The 20,260-nt window shown below is 38.5% G+C and overlaps 1 protein-coding gene across 2 annotated transcripts in view; it reads right to left on the bottom strand.

The window, feature by feature from the left end:
* Positions 1 to 20,260, bottom strand: part of MBP (myelin basic protein) — a 122,831-nt gene that overhangs the window by 60,114 nt on the left and 42,457 nt on the right. For both annotated transcript variants that reach the window (XM_062570053.1, XM_062570054.1), the window contains one exon: positions 3,914 to 4,004. In XM_062570053.1, the coding sequence (XP_062426037.1) occupies positions 3,914 to 4,004 (91 nt within the window). The remainder of the gene's footprint in view (positions 1 to 3,913; positions 4,005 to 20,260) is intronic.

Below are 20,260 nucleotides of genomic sequence, written 5' to 3'. Positions count from 1 at the left end.
AGGACCAGTCCTTACCTGTGTTCACAAAGAGCACTAATAGATCTAGGAAACATAAAATAGTCCTACTTTGCCCTTTATCAACAGGACATTTTCAATTAGTAATACCAGTTAGGTGTGGCTTTGGGGGCAAGCATGGTGAAGACTGCAAAAATCACACTTCCTCTGGAAGCAAATGTTTCCGATGTAAACAGTTGAGTATTCAAACAGCACAGCTCCCTCAAAAACTCTTTACATGACGATCTCTAGCGATTGCATATATTCCACGCTATCAGTGGTGCAGAAAGTTCCCTTCCTCCGATAAATGCTATTGTCATCTGGTGCAAGATTATACCAGTCTTGGAGAGACCAGAGCACAGCCAGAGGATTCTGTGTCCTTTGCTAAAAAGTCTTGGATCCGGCAGCCCAGGCGATCCCAGAGCTGCGAGGAGCAGGCAGCTGCTGCCACCGGGTGGCCTGGCGAAGAGCGACAGCCAGTGGTTTCGGAGGGGAGACCTGCTTCTTCTGACCCCACTCTGCCTCCAGCCCCCAGCAGCACTCAAGAAAGCAAAAGGCCACTCAAGGTGCTAGGAGGGCTCAGCCACTGCTTCAGGCAGGAACTGCTCTGCCTTTTTCTGCAGGGGGTGGCACTGTCCAGAGAAAGCTGGAGAAAGTGATCTTTGTGAGAAAATAAATAAATAAAGCAGGTAAGAGAGTGATTTATGTGAAAATGGGAGCCTGGTGCTGCACCCGCTCACAGGAGACTACTGAAAATTTTCAGAAGAGGGATTCTAGTCAGAGTTGAAGCTATAAATTTAACAGTTCCTGGTGCATACTTGATGCTTGTTATGATTAACATCACTGGGGAGAAGAAAAGGAGGAAGAAATGAAGGACGGCTTGAAATAGAATCATAGAATCAGCAAGGTTGGAAGGGACCTCTGGAGATCATCTAGTCCAACCTCCCTGCTCAGCAGGGTCACCTACAGCATGGTAGAATGGGTTGCATCCAGGAGGGCCTTGAAGATCTCCAGAGAAGGAGACTCCACAACCTCTCTGAGCAACCTGCTCCAGTGCTCCGTCACTCTCACAGGGAAGAAATTCCTCCTCACGGTCAGGCAGAACTTCCTGTGCTTCAATTTCTGCCCATTGCCTCTTGTCCTGTCACACAGGGCAACTGAAAAGAGTTTGTCCCTGTCCCCTTGACACCCTCCCTTCAGGTACTTGTACACATTGATAAGATCCCCCCTCAGTCTTCTCTTCCCCAGCCTGAAGAGGCCCAGCTCTCGCAGCCGTTCCTCATAGGGCAGGTGCTCCAGCCCTCTGATCATCCTCATAGCCCTACGATGGACTCTCTCCAGTAGCTCCATGTCTCTCTTGTACTGGGGAGCCCAGAGCTGGACACAGGACTCGAGACGAGGCCTCAGCAGGGCTGAGTAGAGGGGCAGGATCACCTCCCTCAACCTGCTGGCAACACTCTTCCTAATGCAGCCCAGGATAACATTGGCCTTCCTGGCCACAAGGGCACATTGCTGGCTCATGGTCAGCTTGTCATCCACCAGCACTCCCGGGTCCTTCTCTGCAGAGCTGCTCTCCAGAAGGTCAGCCCACAGCTTGTACTGGTGCCTAGGGTTATTTTTCCCTAGGTGCAGGACTCTGCACTAGATCAAGCCAGAGGGAAAATAACTAAGCAGGGTTGGTAATCCAATCATTTAAATCTCAGGATAACAAATATCTCCCCTAGGGAAAGAAGTTTTAAGCTTTTGATCATTTATTCCTAGAGATGGATCTGAACCGCTAAGATATTGCCAGGAAGTGCAGGGAAGAGCACGGATATACAACAATAAGATTCTTATAGACCTAAAAACTTGTATATGCCAAAATTTCCTCCTTGATACTAAGGGATTCTCACACTATAGAGTGATTGGTTTTTATTACAACTCCAGGACACCAAGTTCTTCACCTGAGCAGAGCGAAAAGAGACTCCATTTGCAGCACATTTCTTTTTCTTTCTTTCCAGTTTTGATCCGACTTTAAAAGAAAACCAACCACACTTCAATTTGTAAAGTGAGAAAAGAGTTCTCACTCTTTATCAAAAGAGATAAGATGCTATACTCTGATTGTTTTTGGAACTGGAAAGGAATTTTTCCCCTTGCAATGCCAAGTTAGCAAAGGTTGATCATTGGCTTTTTTTAGATAAGCAGTTCAGTTCACAAACTTGGAACATGGAAATTTATAGCAAATTGTTAGTAAATTATTAACTTCAAAGGACATTTAGTACAGTGAATATCAACCTTGAATTTTTTAAAAACTTAGTAGGGAGGGTGTGGATCACTGGATAATGAATTTAAGCCTATTAATAGTGAGCTTTATGTTGTTGCTTTTTTTAACTCCTATTTTTTTTGTTACTTCCCAGTACCCATACGGACCACATGTTTGACAAAACTTAGTTTAGTTCTAACTAGTTTACTTACTAGTTTAGTTCACTGTTATTTGGGGCTAATGATCAGAATAGAGGAAAGGTTAGCTTCAGAGGTCTTGTTTATAAAGCTGAGATTTTGCTGGTAGAAAGAGGCAGACTGAGTTCTCCTTGCTTTGTTACTCTCACAGGAAAAACACTACAGAGAGCTGAACTGACAAAGGATAGCACGCAAGATAAACATTTTACATTGCCAGAGAGCTCTATAATCGTAGCGCTGGATCTACTGCAAATAACTTGTGAACATAGAAGAAATTAGGTGTTAGGCACCTCCCTCACTACTAAATTCGTAAAGTTGAAACCTGGTTCTTAAGTCCACCTTTGGGCATTCTTTAGACATTGGTATTACATGACCAATGTTGGAAATATTCATATCAAGATTTCAGACTCATAGGCCAACCACGCTACATTAACTCAAAGCGGAAAGCTAGTTTTACCCACAAGTTTAAACATTCACACACATTGTTTCTACCCACAGTAAGAGATAATTATTCAGACTCCATTCCTTATATACCTTGAAAAAAAATCCTACAACTTCTTGTACTCATAATTAGTTGTATCATCCAAAAGTCCTTGAGACAGTCAGTCTTAAAAAAGATCCACATGACTTATGTAAATCTAAAGTTTCTGTTTCAAAACAGAATGAAGTCAAATACTACATTAACTGGTAAACCTTTGGTCTTGTCCTCTCCTCTCTCTTTAGACTATTGGTTTTCAGTGGAGTTGCAATAGCATAACACCAACACAGAAGTGGAGCAAAAAAGGCTTCCTTCTACTTTTCCAGATCTTAATGTCAAAGAATGGGCTAAATACACCTTTCAGATCAAATAATAAAACAACCATAAAAAAATAGAAACAACTTTCAGAAAACTACAGAAAGGAGTTCATCTAAAATCTAGGCCTCCAAATACCCTCAAAGGTCATCTAGTCTATCCATCAGCCACAAAACGAACTACATCTATACCAATTTAGACAGTTTTTGTCTAATCTGTTTTTAAAAGGCGCACAATGATGAAGCACCAGACTTTCCAGAGGAGAAAAACATAGGGATGTATTCCCCCCCCGGATTCCCCTTCCCAACATTTAAACATATCTTTCCTTCTGCAATTTAAACACTTCTCATCCTACCCTTCAAGAGAAGTTCATTTTCTCTCTCACTGTATACCTCTTCATTATTACTGAAGACTTGCATTCAATCCCTCTTTTTATGATAACAAACTGCAAGTCCTTCCTCAGAGATGAAACACACTAGACCTTTGATCCCTCTCTCCATTCTCCTCTCAGCCTCCACCTTTCCTTATCTTTCTGGAACTGCACTCCCATAACTAAACGCTATGTACCAAGCTGAAATCTAAAGTATATCAGAAGTGTTTTGAGAGGCATTATCTTTTCTGTTAAATCAGTTTTGAAGTAGAAATTAATAGATTAAATAACATTTTCCAGTGGTTTGAATAACTCACCAAATACTTCATTATCTTCTGAAGATTGCTGTGTTAGTCTGGCGGCTTTTGGACTCTCTTTAGCTGCTTCTTCTACCTTGGTTTCAGCATTCTGTAATAACAATTTTTTTTTTAGGTTAGGTCTTTTTCAATTCATTAACTCAAAACATTTTCCAAACTTCTTAATCATGGAAGCAATGCCTTCTTAAAAAAAATGAAACCATTGACACAGAGGGTTTAGGTTTCTTTATTCTTTCATATATATGCGGTTTTTGCAAAATAGAGAGGGAAAAATACTAAAAAACCCACTGATTTTACCAAGTTCATTTTAATCTGACCTTTGTTTCTCTACTTCCCAGTCATTTGTTCTTAAGTCTGTATCTATGCATTTTCTCTGCTTCTTCATTACAGAATTTTTCACCAATAACTTCCTCACACCTTCATTTTAGTTCAAATAAAAATCCTCCCCCTTGCTAAGCATGGCTATGTCCTAGCACATAAATAATTCTCTTCTCATTTTAAAACTTAATTTAGTTTTTTCTTCTTGTCATAAAACTAAGTTTTAACAATCTTTGAGATGTTCTTTTTCCAAATAGGGTGAGCTGCTTCTGCATATTCCAAGATAGTACTGTATTTGCATTGGCAAATGATGATGTTGGTATTAATATAATTATGATATGACTGTAAAAGTCAAGATTACATGCTGTTCCTTCAACCTCTCAAATACTGTATTTTCTTCCATGAGGTAAAGGGGTTAAATTCTTTCACATATGTGCAATGAAAAAAAATAAATAGATGAGACTGGCATTAGGATACTAACAAAACATTGGGACACTAGTAAAAGTAATGCATGAAAACAGTGAATAACTTGGACATGGGGGAAAAATACATACATATAAAAATCCTAAGGTATAGGCAAGATGTCTGTGCCTTTGACATCTTGCTTAGGTATTTATGTACCAAGTTTATGTGACCATTCATCAAACTCACTGGAGAGAGAATTAAAGTGAAATTCTGATCAGTGAGATGTCCGTGGCAAAATTCTCACAGACCTGAAGTTACCCATGTAGCCTGCTTAATACCAAAGACCTAGGCCCTTCAAAAACATTGTTATCAGGGAGGAATAAATCCAACTTATTTTTAATTGATTTTTTTTAACTATAGTGGAATTGGTATTTCTAAACACTTCAGAAAAATCTCAAGTAATATTCATTTAGCAAAGTTAACTTAGATTTTTGATGTGTGAACTTGTTTAAGATTTTTCACTTGGGATTAGTTTAATAACTTTCTCAGCAACAAGTTCTGTAATACAAGCTTTCCACACATTCAGTAGCCATACCACCCTTACTGCTGTGTCTCACAGAAGCTCAACAAGTAACAGTGAGTATAAGAGAGAGCAATTTACACTCTTGTTTAATCCATATTAGCATCCTTTATATTAAAACACCTTACAACAACACTAGAGCACATAAGATGCAGGACTGTAAAGGACATCTAAAATAGCTGGAATAAGAGCAAGATCTTAAAGAAACAAGATAGACTTCTGAGTTTCCACCTTTCCTTCCCATATTTCATTTCCTTTTTTTCTTTTCTTTCTGTTGACATCTTCCATTGTTGATTTAGTTAACCAAGAGATCAGAAGACAGCGCACACGTATTTCTCCCTACGGGTTATAAGTAAAGAGCTAGAGACAACTTCCTTAGAAACAGCCTTCTTCCAGTCTTTAACATTACACTTTGTACTTACCCTTTGAAGCACAAGCATTTACTTATTTCTAAAACAAATCTGCCAGTTAGCTGTGTACTGTTAACACTGGGCCTACAGTTTATGTCAACAGCTTCAGGATTTGAATGGCCAGAATTCAAAGTGTTTCATTCCTTAGCTGCAAAAATCTGAGGAAAACCTAACCTGTAAAGTACAGACTTAAATAAATTGCTGCTACACAGTCTTTCTACAGAAATTAACAGTTCTGCCCTCAGAACTGTAATGATCTCTTATTTCTCAACAACTGCACAGAAGATACAAGAAAACAGTTTGACCAAGTCTGTCAATCTCCCTATAGAACACGAGTCAATATTTGGGCACAAAATTCAAGATTTAAAGCAAGACAGCAAGCTTTAGACAGACAAAAATGAAAGCAAAAGCTACAAAGCCTACTGGTGCCATGCAGGAGCAGAAGTTAGAGAAAGCGGAGAGAACAGGAAAAGTGAGAAACTGTGCCTCAGAGGATAAAGCAACTGCAGGAGAGAAAGGATTCTGCATTCCCTCAAGGCATCAAACTGAACATCACATGCTGCCAATACATCCACTAGGAAATGCCCAAAGCTGAGGAGAAAGTCAGTTTTAGGAGACGCTCACCTCAATTTGAGTTAACTACTGTCTCTCAGGAGAGACCCAGTCAAAACCAGCAGTGGCTGTAGTGGGAAATAAGTGCTTTAGGTGATCAACTTCATTAGCAGCACAGATATTTCAAGCTGAGTCCTCTTTCCACAGCTATCTTTTGTTAATTGTGGAGCCACCAAGTTTGCAATGTGTTAGGTGCTGCCCATGCATGCTCGAGACATATGCCAAGGTCTGCAGCATCTGTACTAGTTTACAGAACAACTTGCCACTGACTCAGTAAGCTCCATTCCTTTTCTAGTTCGCACTACAATGGAAGTCAATTCAACCCGTCTTTGTATGAAGATACAGAGGACAGGCCACCAGTTACAGGGAAGTGAGTCAATTCCAAAGCAAAATGCCACTAAAAACTGTGACATCACGGAGGATACAAACTCATACTGTTAAGATAATCATGGCTTTATACTGTTAGATGTCCAGGGATTTTCATGATTATGGAGACAGTTCCTCTGGTGATGCAGAGGAGGAGAGGCTGCTATTCCTTGACAATTTGTAGTCTTATTACACTTGGGGAAATGGCTCAAACAATCTCTAGTCTGCTGCTGCAAGAGCAGTAGTAAAAAACGCTATCCAACAGATATTCACTGGTGCCTGTGAAATGAGTTGTCACTTCAAGTCCTTACTAGAGTGATGTCAGCACTCCACTACTTTAAAAACACGGTTTTGGCAGTCTTGTGGAAATTAGAAAGACTGAACCCTGAGAAGTTTTGGTCTAAGTTAAAACACTGAGGAAGATGACACAGCAGTTGTGCTATCTACTCCAAGGATAAGTCACAATGTTGGTATGGATGGATGGTAGCTCTGAGATGCCAGTAGCAAAGCTGTGTGAGAATGTAAGTTTTAAGCATGACAGCATATAGTTGGATGTAAAACTACTCGGCATGGCTTCTCACGCTAAAATAGATTTTAAAAAGGTTTCATTTGCTTTTTTTACACTAAGAATTTTACATGACATTTTCTTACTGACATCTAGCACTTATATTAACAAACAGAATACAAGAAAAATCACTGCAAAAGAATAAATGATCCAGATGCTTTTAAAAGTTTCTTATTATAATAAGTATCCTAAAAGTCAAGATTTGGCCCATTGTTTAATTCTTTTGTCCAAGGTCCTAAAAATTCCTCTCAATCCTTCCAACCAATGAACAAAAGAGTGAAAATGTGTTCTCTTACATTGCCTGAGCTGTGCCAAGAGAGATTCTTTATGCACAGTTATAAAGTGCTTGTGGTTGTTAATAAAATAAAGGCCTTTTGTGCATATCATCTTAAATGTAATTCCATCCAGCTCTGACACTCTGGTTGAGCACTCAATGTAGTTTCAGAAGTGAAGGACAAAATAGATTTTTTTCAGCATCAATTTTTAAGAACTATAGACAGCACTTGAAATAAACACTTGTGGTTTTTTTAATTTTTTAAATTTTAAAAATTATATAGGCCTAAATGCACAGAAAATATCTCTCTCCACAAAGCATCTCCTTGAACACCATTAAAATAGGAAACTTCACTTAAATCCAGTTTGAAGCTAAGGATAAGAATTCTGAATACGCTAACTTATCTGAACTTTGACCGGTGCATCAAAGAAAGTGAGGAGGATGTGCTCTGTTCTGCTGGTGCTCTGACATCAAATGGGAAACCACCTAGTGCACAGATCATTCACTTAAACACAGTTCCACTGTGCCTTGGTAATCAGGCCGCTCCTGTTCCAAAAGGCCGTAAAAAGCACGTCAGCATCTAATGTATCATAATAGGTGGTCACATCTAGACTTTGCAGTCTAAAAATATGGGGATCACTTCACATTATAAAGCAGTTATAAAATGAGGTGCATACTGCAGTTGTACATATGTGCATATGAATATATACACATCTGCTTTTGACTCATCATTGACCAAATCAAAAATTGCATTTTACAACCCACTTTTGGACCAGTTTCCCATTGAAGCAACTATTTCCTTATTACTCAGTTTACCCATTTTCCATTATATTCATATCCCATTATGCATCAAGTGAACACCACAATCTTCAGAGCACACATTTAAAAATTTTGATAGGTAAATATGTGAGTAACTGGCAGCTGCTAAAATATTTGTAAGAAACCAGCAGCAATATTTAAAGACCATTTTGACTCTACATACACACACACATTAGCTCAAGTAGCAAGGCTATTCACATTTTGTTGCTATCAGTGTCTACTTAGAGAATCTTTATCTCAAAGAAAAGTATTATGACATGCAGAGCTGCAAAGAGTAGTATTCTGCGGACACTACAGTAACAGGCCAGGTTAGAAACTGCAGTGAGAAACTGCTCATCCCCTTTGAAGCACATTACATTTACTGGAGCTGATTTACTCAAGAAAACATGCAGGCTTGGAAATGCAAAGTTGTAATCTGGAATATTCAAATTAACTTTTTAACTACATTGCCATATTTGCATCCTTGTTAGGTAAGGCTTGTTTCCTCTCCTTTAACTACAGAACTAATACTCGATAACTTGATTTTACAAAGAAAAAAGAAAAGTCAAAACATTTCATCAGAAATCAGTTAAGTACTCTAGAAAGATTAATGCTATATCCAAAACAGCACTAAAAAAATCCACTCGGAACCAACAGTATTTGTATTGTCTGTGCTTTCATTCCTGTCATTTACAATCTAGCAGCATTTTATTTTTCTTACTTATACACTTAGTCAGCACGTTTAGCTATTGCTCCACCCCAAGTGCCTAAGTGAAAATATACTTAAATTTCCCTTTATCTTCAGAAAAGTACCACATTGACATTAGAAGTTCTAATCGTGACAAAACAGCACATGCTGCAAATACATGAGCTATTGCTTTGGCAGCATTTATCCATTTCCTTCTTTCATTTATTGATTACTGTCCATACCAGGTTACCTTCCTTGCACTCAACTCCACAACACCTAGCAGAATTAGTATCATGATAAAACATTTGATTCCTTCTCTACACTAGATCTATACAATTATTTAAGATAAATAACAAGAATGCACCTCAAAATACAACCAAAAGTTGCTAGAGTGGACAAAAACTGACTTGAGGGCAATACACCTCCACGCTGGAAAATTGAGAACGGAAAAACTGTTGCAGGCAATAATCTAAAGTGTATCCATAGCAATAGCTCACACAACTCTAGCCTCAGCTGGAGAAAGTGGCAAAACATTCCTTATCTTCCATTTCTGTAGCAATATCCACTTAAACTACATAAGGCTGCCTTTCCTTTAATAGTCACGAAACGCATGTAGGATGTTCGAGGCAATAGCACACCTTTGGGATATTATATATGTTGCCTCCTATCAACAGGATTTAGTGACCTTCCACAGAGTTCTAGGGAAGAAAAAAATTTGTATATGTATATATATATATATATATATATGTATGTATGTATATACACACACACACACACACAAACACCTTTAAATCATGGATAAGTGCTCCTTCAAAATGTGACAGCAACATGATAGAGAGACGCATGCTAGTAAGAGTCTGAACAGCATGAACATTTCTCTGGATACTGAATATAGGTGTATTTGGCAGGTGCTACAGGGCATAACTCATTATCAACATATCAACAGTGATAATTTTCTTTGCCACTATTGCCATTCTTGTATTCTGTACCCCTAGACCAAGTACTAACAGCTTTGCTATCCTGCAAGTCATTAGAATGAATTTCAGGAAAGTTCCTTATTATTTTCCTCTCAAAGATTCCCATTAGTCACAAAGTGTTTAGCATCTGTTCACTGTGAGGAATTTCACAGGCACAGCTTAACACAACTGAACAGATCTTGTCAGCAATACTGATTAGCAGCAAGAATTTGCAGAACGCTAGCTGGCCTTCTTCGGGGGGGCAGGAATCTCCCTGTACCTGAGTCAGTGAGTCTTGTGCCTGTACTCCGCCAGTAATTCCTCTTCACTGTGGAGATTTTTTTCCTTCTCATTTCCATCAGTATCAGAACTCATTATATACGTTATCATATTTTTTACATAGATCCTGAATACTGTTAGTTTTCACTCTCTTTAGAAAGATTACAGTCATCGTTTGGAGCACAGTTAGTCCAGTCTGAGGCTGGACTCAGGTTATTTCCTCAAGTTCTTGAAAATCTGCAGGGAACTCTCATGTCAGTGCCTTGTTAATTCCCCACTAGTCAGGTAAAAGTTTCAAAAATTTTGTAATAATTTTCAGATAAATAGAATAACTCTTTTAAACAACCTAACCGCAACCAGCCTTCAAATTTCTTGCATACATTAACTTCTCAGTTCAATATTCATTTCCACAGATTTTCCCGTACGTACTGTGAACTGGAGAAAGACAAAGAAAAAAAATAGAGTATCCTCTGCATAGGGGTAGAGGGAGAGGAAAAGCTATGCGAATGACCTGTTGCTCTGTACGCACTCACTTAAGACATCAACAACATGGAATTTGCAGAACAAGTTAAGACAAGGCATAAAAATACGTGTTAGGTCAATATTTTTAATCTGAAGCAAGAATCCCACCAAGAGTCTATCACTCTGTACACATCAATGCCGAAACCATACACAGGAAACCTGAATCATATGAAATTCAGACAAGTACAGGCAGAGATATGAACTATTTCCTCTACCAATCCCACCCTCGTTATGCAGAGCAACAACACACAATTTGTACAGTAAGCGCAGTGGCACATACCATACAAGATTATGTAGATCAACGCAAGGATCCAAAACTCTACCTGGAAATAAACTGAGTTTTGATAGCCTCCACAACAGTTGCCTTGAAACTAACAATATTAAGGCACGTATGCTCCTCCCCTCTGAACCTAGGCATTTATCTACAGTGCCACTGTGAAAAGCTTCTGGTAGGCACATTCATGGGTGCAGCTCTTGATGCAATTAATCAATGAGGAAACCAAAAATTGGCACTTTGGACATCATGTCTTTTATGAAAGGTGTTTAAGCAGATCATCCAGAGTCAGCTCAAGAGTAATAGTTATCAATGCTGACACTTTCCTAGTCCAATCATCTTCTTTATTCTATCTACACTGAATCTTTGGTAATTTGCTGTCATTTTAGCTACATGCTAAGGAAGTACAAATATTTTGCTCTAATTTTTGATGAAAAGGATGTGGTTTAAGTCATAAACACCATGTTGATGCTGCAGCCTCAACTGTCTCAGCATCTCTCTTAATGGCTTCACAAATACCTTGAACAAGGCAAGTATCTAAATACAATGGAGTACTAATTTTAAAAATGCCACAGCCTGAGGTCTTTTGTGAGAGGTGGTAATAAATAAATAAAAAAAAAAAAGTTCCTTTTTGCTAGTAAAATCATTAATATATTCCATTAAATTCATTAAAAATGATTTGTATGGACATCTGATGCATCAAAAAGTGGTAAAAATGGTCATCTAAGCATCTGTTCAACATAAAGCAGAACAGAGACTCAAAAAACTAACAGCTAGCTACAGAACGATGCACAGTAGTTTGAGAAAAACAAACCAACTTCACTAGTCAGGAATACAAGATTAAAAATATTTTGTTTTTCATGCAAAATTTCCCTTTCAATCTCCTACGATGAACTTCTTGCAACATGGATATAAGCTTGGCAGTTTGCAATGAATCAAAGACAAAACTCTTGTGGCTGCATACTTAGGGATGCTCATCAGCCTAGAAACCTCCACAGGTGACTATACAGGACTGGCTGTGGCAGTAAAGCTGTTGATCTGCTTCTTTTAATCACAGAAAGAGAGAAGAGAGGTAAAAGGAATGGCAGCTTTCAACATTAAGCACAACAGTAATGGCTCGCGCACGGTACAGACGATGGCTTGTAACGGGACAGCAGGGCACCGGGCAGCAGCACGAACTTGCCTGGAAGCAGCAGGGCAAGGGTTCCTGCAGGGCGCTGCGCGGCGCCGTTCCGCGTGTGCCTTTGCAAAGCCGGACTGAACAGCCCAGGAAGAAAAGGCACCGAGAGCACCGACTGAACCCTTCCCTGTGGGAAACCAAGCACAGAGTGGCTGGCTGGAAGAAAGAAAGTTGGGGACACTTCATCATTCAAAACAAAGATTCAGCACTGAAGTTACCTGATGTAATGATAATCAGAGGAGATAGAGCCCTTTCTCAAGCTACAGCTGACCAACAGCTCTAAAGATGCTGCATTTGCCTCCTACTTAGGAGGGGTAGGGAAGGGGTAAGGGAGGAAGAGTGGAAAATCAGGCCTGGAAAGTCCAAACGTGTTTGATCACACAAATGGATCAAATGGCAGTACCTCAGGATCAAAGTGATACTCAGGGTGTCCTAAATGAGTAAAAAAAAAAAAAAATCAAACAGTCAGTTAAATCAAACCAATTTCTTTCTCCAGTCATCTGGTTGGTATTTCCAGTGAAATAGCATGTGTGGGCCTAAGTACTCAAGAAAATAAAATCTGCATAGAAATAAAAGTTACTGTGGAGCATTTTAGAAATATTCATTGTAAGCATCAGGCATAAGAACGATACAAGACTATTAGAAGCAATCCAGTCTGCCACCATATCAACAACAAAACTACTCTTCTTGTGTGAAAGCCTTTTTGCTTTTGCGTTTTTCCAGATCAGTTTAGAGCAGATGAGTATCTTTGACAAAAACCAACACAACTGACACTCTGATTCTGCAGCCAACATGACCTTTGTTAAGAGAAAACAGGAAGGTTCCACGTGTCAGTGTGCATTTTTGACTCCACAGGCCTCCAGAAGCACAACGGAATGCACATGACTACATGAGCCACAAGCAATTGCAGCATAATTGCATCACCTAAACGTGCACAGCAGAAAATCAGCACCTCATGCAACAATTTAGGTCTCTTCAGTTCCCTCGCAGCAAACCTTGTTTCAGAGACGCTAGGATTTCATCCTTGGGATTTTATTCTCAATTGCATTCCATCAAAGAACCAGTCCTTCTGTGTGCAAAATAAATATGCTGCCACACACTTCTGGATCATTTCTGCAAGCACCTGAAGACTTCCTTTACTAAGTAACAGAACTATACAAGAATAAATATACACATATATATAAAGATACAGAGAAAAAAGCAGAAAGACTACAAACTTTAGAGACCTTTTTCACTGTTCTATTCACAGCTATACATTAGACTAATACAAAAATCCTCCTGAGCTCAGGATAATTTGAGTAGAAAACATGTCCTGAAACAATTTCTACTCCACAGTAAAAATTGGCTTCCAACTTCCAGAATATAATTGAATTTTCACTTGCCAATATTAGCTCTTGACAAAAGCAAACTCACAGGCTGCAGTGTATAAGCACTTTACATTCAAAATTACATTTCTTTAACTCCCTAAAAACTACCAAGATAGCTTCAGTATTAAAAAAGTTTTTTAAAAAAACAGACTTTACACTTATTTTTCAAGAATTAAAAGACGAATTAAAAGATAGAGTAGCTAGTATTAGAGAGGATTCAGAAAACAGAACATTTTCACTGCTGTTAGGTCACCTGGAAGTCCGTACTCTTGTGACTTAAAAAGATCAAAATTAAGGGAAATTTTGCATAAAAGTTGCCTTTTCTTAAAATTAAAGTATTTTATCTACAAGATCTGTAGCTTCAAGGAAGGTTTTTACTGGAAAACTGACTAAAATTTTTGGTTTTGAACCTTAATAAGAGAAAATAATTGAATGGTTATTAAACATTGTTCAAAGGGGGAGGGAGGGAGGTTGTTTGTTTTGTCTTTACAAATAGGCAAAATATTTTAACATGGAGAAATTAAAGTTTCAGCTCATCCTTGGCATGCAGTCCTCTTCTGTGCCCCATCTCCTAGGCCAGTTTCCTACCTCCCAACCATTCCCTCAGACTGGGCTGACAAAACTTCTTGTAGGGCCCAGAGTGAGCTGGATGAGGGACTGGAATTGGGCCAAAAATAATCTTGTGAATAACACTGGGGGAGAGAGTGGACTAGAACTGAATTACATCAGCTCTCTGATCTAGTTCCAATTCACCACACAGCCCCATCGTCAGTTTTAACGGGAGAAACAAGCTGTCCTGCACATGGCCTGGTTCAAGACACAACCCTTAGGGCCGGCACTGAGAAGCAGCCATGGAGCTAGCCACTGCTCACAAAGCACAAGCCCATGGCACATTACAGTCGAGCCAGGAAAGACAGAAAATCCAGGACTTTGTATCTGAATGAGGTAAGCTTATCCTCTCCCCTTGTTTGATCTAAATAGGCCAATATTAAATACATGAGCTTGGGGAAAAAAAAAAAAAAAAAAACACCTCTCTTGAGTTTTATTCCACTGTGTTCCCAGGAGCAACAGAGGTTCTATGAGTAGTGTAAATAAATGCACAAAACAATCAAAACGTGGTATGCCCTTTTCAAACTGTAAATATTTGTTGTTTAAACAACAGTTTTGAAATACAGTTGACATAGAAGTAAGGGTTTTTTTTCGTTGAAGGAAACTGGCAAGACAGAATTCTGTTGTATTGTATTGTAATTCTAACACACACTGGTATGATGCCACTTAAATCCTGATTAAGTAAATTTAAAAGTACTAGTATTAACTTAAATAGTGTACGGTTTTGTAGAAAGACTTAGGAAACTGAAACTTAAATCATCAGGACAGAGAAGTGATCAGGCTAAGGCTAACAAGACCAGGGAAATGATTTTGTGCAGTCAGGCAGTACCTGAAAGCTTAAGTGCCTCCAGTGTAACTCTAGAGGCTATGATGGAAAACCTCCATGTGCAACATCAGTGCAAAAATAAAAACACTTCTTTGCTTTCCCTGGCTCTATGTTCACTGTCACTTCACTGTCGTAAGTGAAGATAAGGAAGAACATTGGTAATTTTATCAAGGACCCTAAAGATATTAATGTGTAAAAAATAGTTAATATAAGACTAAAAAAAAAAAACCTGCTACAAACATTGGATACTAAATTTTGTCAAAACCTTAAGTCAAACGGAGACTCACCAGGAACATTAGACAATAAGCAAACTAAGTATTTACTGAAGAATTAATTTTCCTTGATAATCTATTGAATCAGCTTCTGCCACTGCATCATCAAGTACTTCAGTTTTGTCAACAGTATGGTAAGAAACTACCACACCTTCTTCATTTTAGCAAAACTCTGTGAAGGCTAGGCTAAGGAGGAATGCAAAATTGATCTCAATCCTTATCACATTAACCTGAAACGTTATCCTAAGTTAAGTATGTAAATACACAGTTATATTACAGTTGTCTGAAGAAGGCCTCATCTACTGCTTCTTTCTGATCAGGCAGACGCCCGCCACAATGTTGTCCACGTTAGTCTGTCCAGCAGCCTTGACCCATAAGCTCTTGCCTGGCTCAGTATCTGAGCCCTAGGCAGGGCCCCATGCATTCCCATGGCTCTTATGCTCAGGGCAACTCTTCCCCCTCCTCTCACTGTCCTGACTGTCCTTCCTAAAAAGCCTATATCCAGCCAGGGCAGCATCCCTGTTGTGCGGCTTTGCAATCCTGAGGAGATCATGGCCCTGCAACTTCTCACAGACATCTACTCCCTCCCATTTGCTCCCCTGCAGCACGCAGCAGCGCAGGAGTGCTCCAGAGGCACCAGCTGTGCTGGTTTCCCAGGAGAGCTTTGGCACCCCTGTGGAAGGGAAGCAGGGGGCAACAGTCCGGACAAGCCTCGGCAGTCTCTCCACAATGTCCTGGGTTTAAATCTCCCTCTTTTTTAAAGAGGGTTAGCAAAAAATGTAATTGCACTTTCATCTAATGACCTAGAATTTAAGGATATGGAAAAGAGAGACAATGGAAAATAGGTAATAATTTTTAGAAACATATTAAGGCACCTCAGACGCATTTGTTTTTCCACACATTCAAAAGTCAGTTACTTCCATTTCTCATTCCTCACAAGACATTGCAAAATAGATGTTCTTACAAATATTAGCCACCTTTGGAAATCTTTGAAGAAAACAGATCAAAAATTAAGTTAGGGAGTTATTAAGCTTCCTCATTTCTTATATCAACAATCAAACACCAACAAAATATGATGGTTTAAGAACTTGGATTTAAACCTTTTAATGACTATTTGTTAAAAGGAGATAAGCACGCAGTCTGGCCTCCAAAATAAGAGTAGGCATAAATAAACTTTTAAAACAGTAACTCTAGTAGCAAAGTAGGTAGCTTCACTTTGTATTTCTTTGCAAGAAAAGCAACAGAGATTGAACACAATGCTGCACAAATTGCTAAGGAAAGCCATAATCTAAAGTAGGATCCTGTCTTTTTTCCTCTGTAAATCAAAAAGCTGTAACTCACTAAGAAAGCATGTGTCACAAATAATGGTTCCTGCAAACCTTTTTTATTCTTTTGTAGCATAAAAGGTTTCTCTCTGCTTCAAAGAAATTCAGAAAATAAAGCAAAAGTCAACTATATTCCTCTGGAACTACCATTAACACACATACCTTCAAAGAATGATACTGGTTCCACACCTTCAAGCTGTAATCATAAGATTAGGCATCAGCAGTAGATGCAGCAAGTATTAATTCATGCCAGATATTTAAACAAAATAACTTACTAGAACACAGACAAACATCTAGGATTTTTTCCCCATGTTTGGAGCTCCTTACTATCACATTGTTGTTCTAAAAATCTGAGCTTGGATTCATTTTTTTGACCATCTAATGTACATTGGATTCTTTTCCTGCTTCTTCCTTCTGAATATTTGAAATGATCCTTCTGATCATTTTCTTCTATCTACCCTGCATACATGTTTAGGGGGAAAAAAAAAAAACACAATCGTACAACACATATGCTAGAGCCTAAGAACAAACACTGAACTGTATAAACATATACTTACCTAAATTGAAGATTTTCCCTAGAGGAGTTTAAGAACAAAGAAAAACCCCAGCACAAATAAAAACTGTCATCATTTACCGCTTTGTTTGGTTTCAGCCTCCAGTATATGTTTTAAAGAAACTGAAGAGCAAACCTATATGCTAAGATAATTTCCCTTTTATTAGGGTTCACGTGAACTAGTAATCTTATGTGGGCTTATCATTTTTTTTCAGAAAGACTACAACTTTGGAATCATTAGGAGGCTAGCTAGTATTCAGACATGGCACAGGTTCCCTCAAAATCCTTAGCAAACACCAAATTATGTTCCACACAGATGACTATTTTTGCAAAAGTCTAACGAGATTAGAAGTCTGAAATTACAAATGAACTGGTCTTTTCTTCTTTGATAGCTTCTTCAGAAGCAATCAATTTTGTGGTGCAGCTAAGGGTAAGGATGAGAACTCCAGAGACACTCAGTGAGAGGCTCTGTTGAGGTGACCACTAAACCCTGCTCAGTTTTTTAGAAAGGCGAATGTCTGCATAGTAAAATGTTGAACACTTCCATATAGTATTATGTCAAAGAATTATGTAAAGTTTGATACCTCTTCCCATTATTTTCCTTCTTATTCTGCTATTTTGTTTTGCAAAATCAATACAGAAAAACAATGGTTTTGTGAGGCTCACACAAAAACTACTGTGCAGTTACAACTGCATCAGTACAATCTCAGGAAAAACTGACCATTGCAATATACACAAGAATGGCTAACAAGCTGAAATATTGAACTGCATGCTCAATAACTACAATTTCACACATTGCTCAGAAGGCTACAGCAAAGTCTCGGAGGCAAAACTTATTTGAGAGGGGGAAAAAAAAAAACAACAATTCCTCTGGATACCTAAAGGCATGCAGAGAAATGACATTTTAATTGTTTGTTTTCAGTCAACTGCTCAGTGTTTAAATGTCTAAATTGACATTTAAATTGCACTGATCACTAGGTGAGGAGAGAAGAAGAGATACAGAGATTAATGAATGGCACAGGCCAATTTCATTACTTGCCACACAACCGGTATATAAAGGGCCCCTAAAACAGGAAACAAGCTCCAAAATAGAAAATGCAATAATACATTGTTTCATTCAGCAACAATACCAGAATGGTTATGCATTTGTGAGACAGATACATATACTCTTACATACTCTTTAAAGAATGTATAATTTAAATCTGATCTTACTGCGGCTTCTAGGCATCATTCAGGGATTGATCAGAGCTTGAACTTCGGGAGTCATGGCCACCACTCCACTAAGCGGTTTGTTACGTCAGTTCCACCGCCAGCTTTGGATACCAGTGTCCTCTTCTGGAGCATACTTATGTCCTAACTAATGCAGCACAGACTATAACATGCAGGTATAAATACTTACAAACACAATTCTATTAATATTTATTCAAACTTCACTAAAAGTGTTCTTGCTAGATTTTAACGTGTCTTGGTGATTTCAAATGCAATGACTACAGATAAAATGTTATTTTTTTCCCCTATTGATCTAAAATTTAACACATTCCTGACTTTTAAAAATAGTCACCTCCAGTGAACTACCTCTGCTTACCCTGATGAGCCAGACAAAACTTGAGAGCCCAAGGAAATGACTCACTCAGATCTTACACTTAGGAGTGCCTCTTCAGTCCCAGGTGACACCTAATTCTTCAGCAAACACATGCTATTACTCACCTGAAAACAGGTGAGGTTTTACTATAGATCTAATTGCTTCCTTTTAAACAAGAAAAAGACTACAATCAGAAGGTAGTTTTCAAAAGTGTCTTTTGACACTCTTTTTCAAAAGTGTCAGATAGAGTAAGATAATCATATAGAAGTCTAAGTCTGCTCTCATACCTTTTGAAAAGCAGGAACACTGAGTGCATGCCTTTCATGCTTTGAAAAGCATGTACACTTTTAATCACCGAAGAAGAAATATGCCATTTGCACTACACATAATCTTTTCCTCAAGAGTATTTCTCTCTCACCTTCCCCTCCCCCCTTTTTTTAATTAAATGGAGCAGCTTATAGGGACATAGTTGTCTTGAACAGCTCTAACTAGCATCTTCAAAACACATAAAGACAAACAAAAAACAGATCTGAGAAAAAGCAAGCAATAAAAATTTCCAACTGACTAGAAAAAATAAAGTCCATTCTCTGTATACTACTACTATAAAGAAATCCTGGAAGTGATGGCAATTAAAGTCTCATGTGCATGTATAGACAAGAGAAACAGCAATCCAGAAACGAGGCCACACCTGTGAGCATCCACCTTATCACTCAGGCAGCCAAAGAGCAAATAGAAATTGGCATTTAAAAGGATGATTCAATTTACTAGAGTTTGATTCATTAATGCAGTTCTAATGAAAACTCTGCATAGCTTCAGGGAAGAAAAGTACCATGGCAGAGAGATGTAGGAATGAAGAAATATCTGCACCATGCTGAAACTCAAAGAGACATATGAAGAAAGCAGAAGTTTCCTATTTTGCTTGCAGTATAGAGAAGTGCTTCTTTTGCAGTATTTATACTCATCATCTACATGAGTGCCAGGCTCCGTGGGGGAGTCTGGAGCCTTACCTGCAACCACTTTTATTCATTGCCTGGGTCAATGTCAAACTCTAGACAGGACTGCTTGTTCTTTTCCCCCTTGACTTTCACCTTTTTGGTACTTAATTTTCTAATCTTTCCTCTTGTTCAGCATTTATATATTATTGTTATTAATAATAAAATTGCCTTAGCCAGCCAGCATTGCCTTTTTTATGTAACCACTCAATGCTAACTGTCTAGTCAAAAAGCTACTAGTTACCATACACAGGCTGCTAAGCCTTTGAGTAGAGGATAAGATTGTGATCTGTGCCCATCTTTCTAGCAGGAAGATTTCAAGCAAGTAGGAATGATCATCCAACTATAAAGCACACTTTACGCCTCTTCTCTCCTTTATGCACGTTTGTCCTTAAAGAAAGAGGACCCTACATGAGAAAAGCAACTCATCCCCACTATTTTTTTCCGTTTATCCCAAAATGCAGTAGTTACTTCTAATAAGGTGTAAAAATGGTCAGATAAGGCACATTCTGTCCTCAGGAACCTCTATCTAAAATGAAAGGGCAACAAGGTATTGATAAAATGAAGGCTGTACTTAATACATAGCATTTCAAA

This window comes from Rhea pennata, chromosome 2, assembly GCF_028389875.1.
Source record: "Rhea pennata isolate bPtePen1 chromosome 2, bPtePen1.pri, whole genome shotgun sequence".
In the NCBI taxonomy this organism is placed as follows: domain Eukaryota; kingdom Metazoa; phylum Chordata; class Aves; order Rheiformes; family Rheidae; genus Rhea; species Rhea pennata.
The sequence above is the reverse complement of the archived record's forward strand: the minus strand, read 5'-3'. Positions and strand labels throughout refer to the sequence as shown.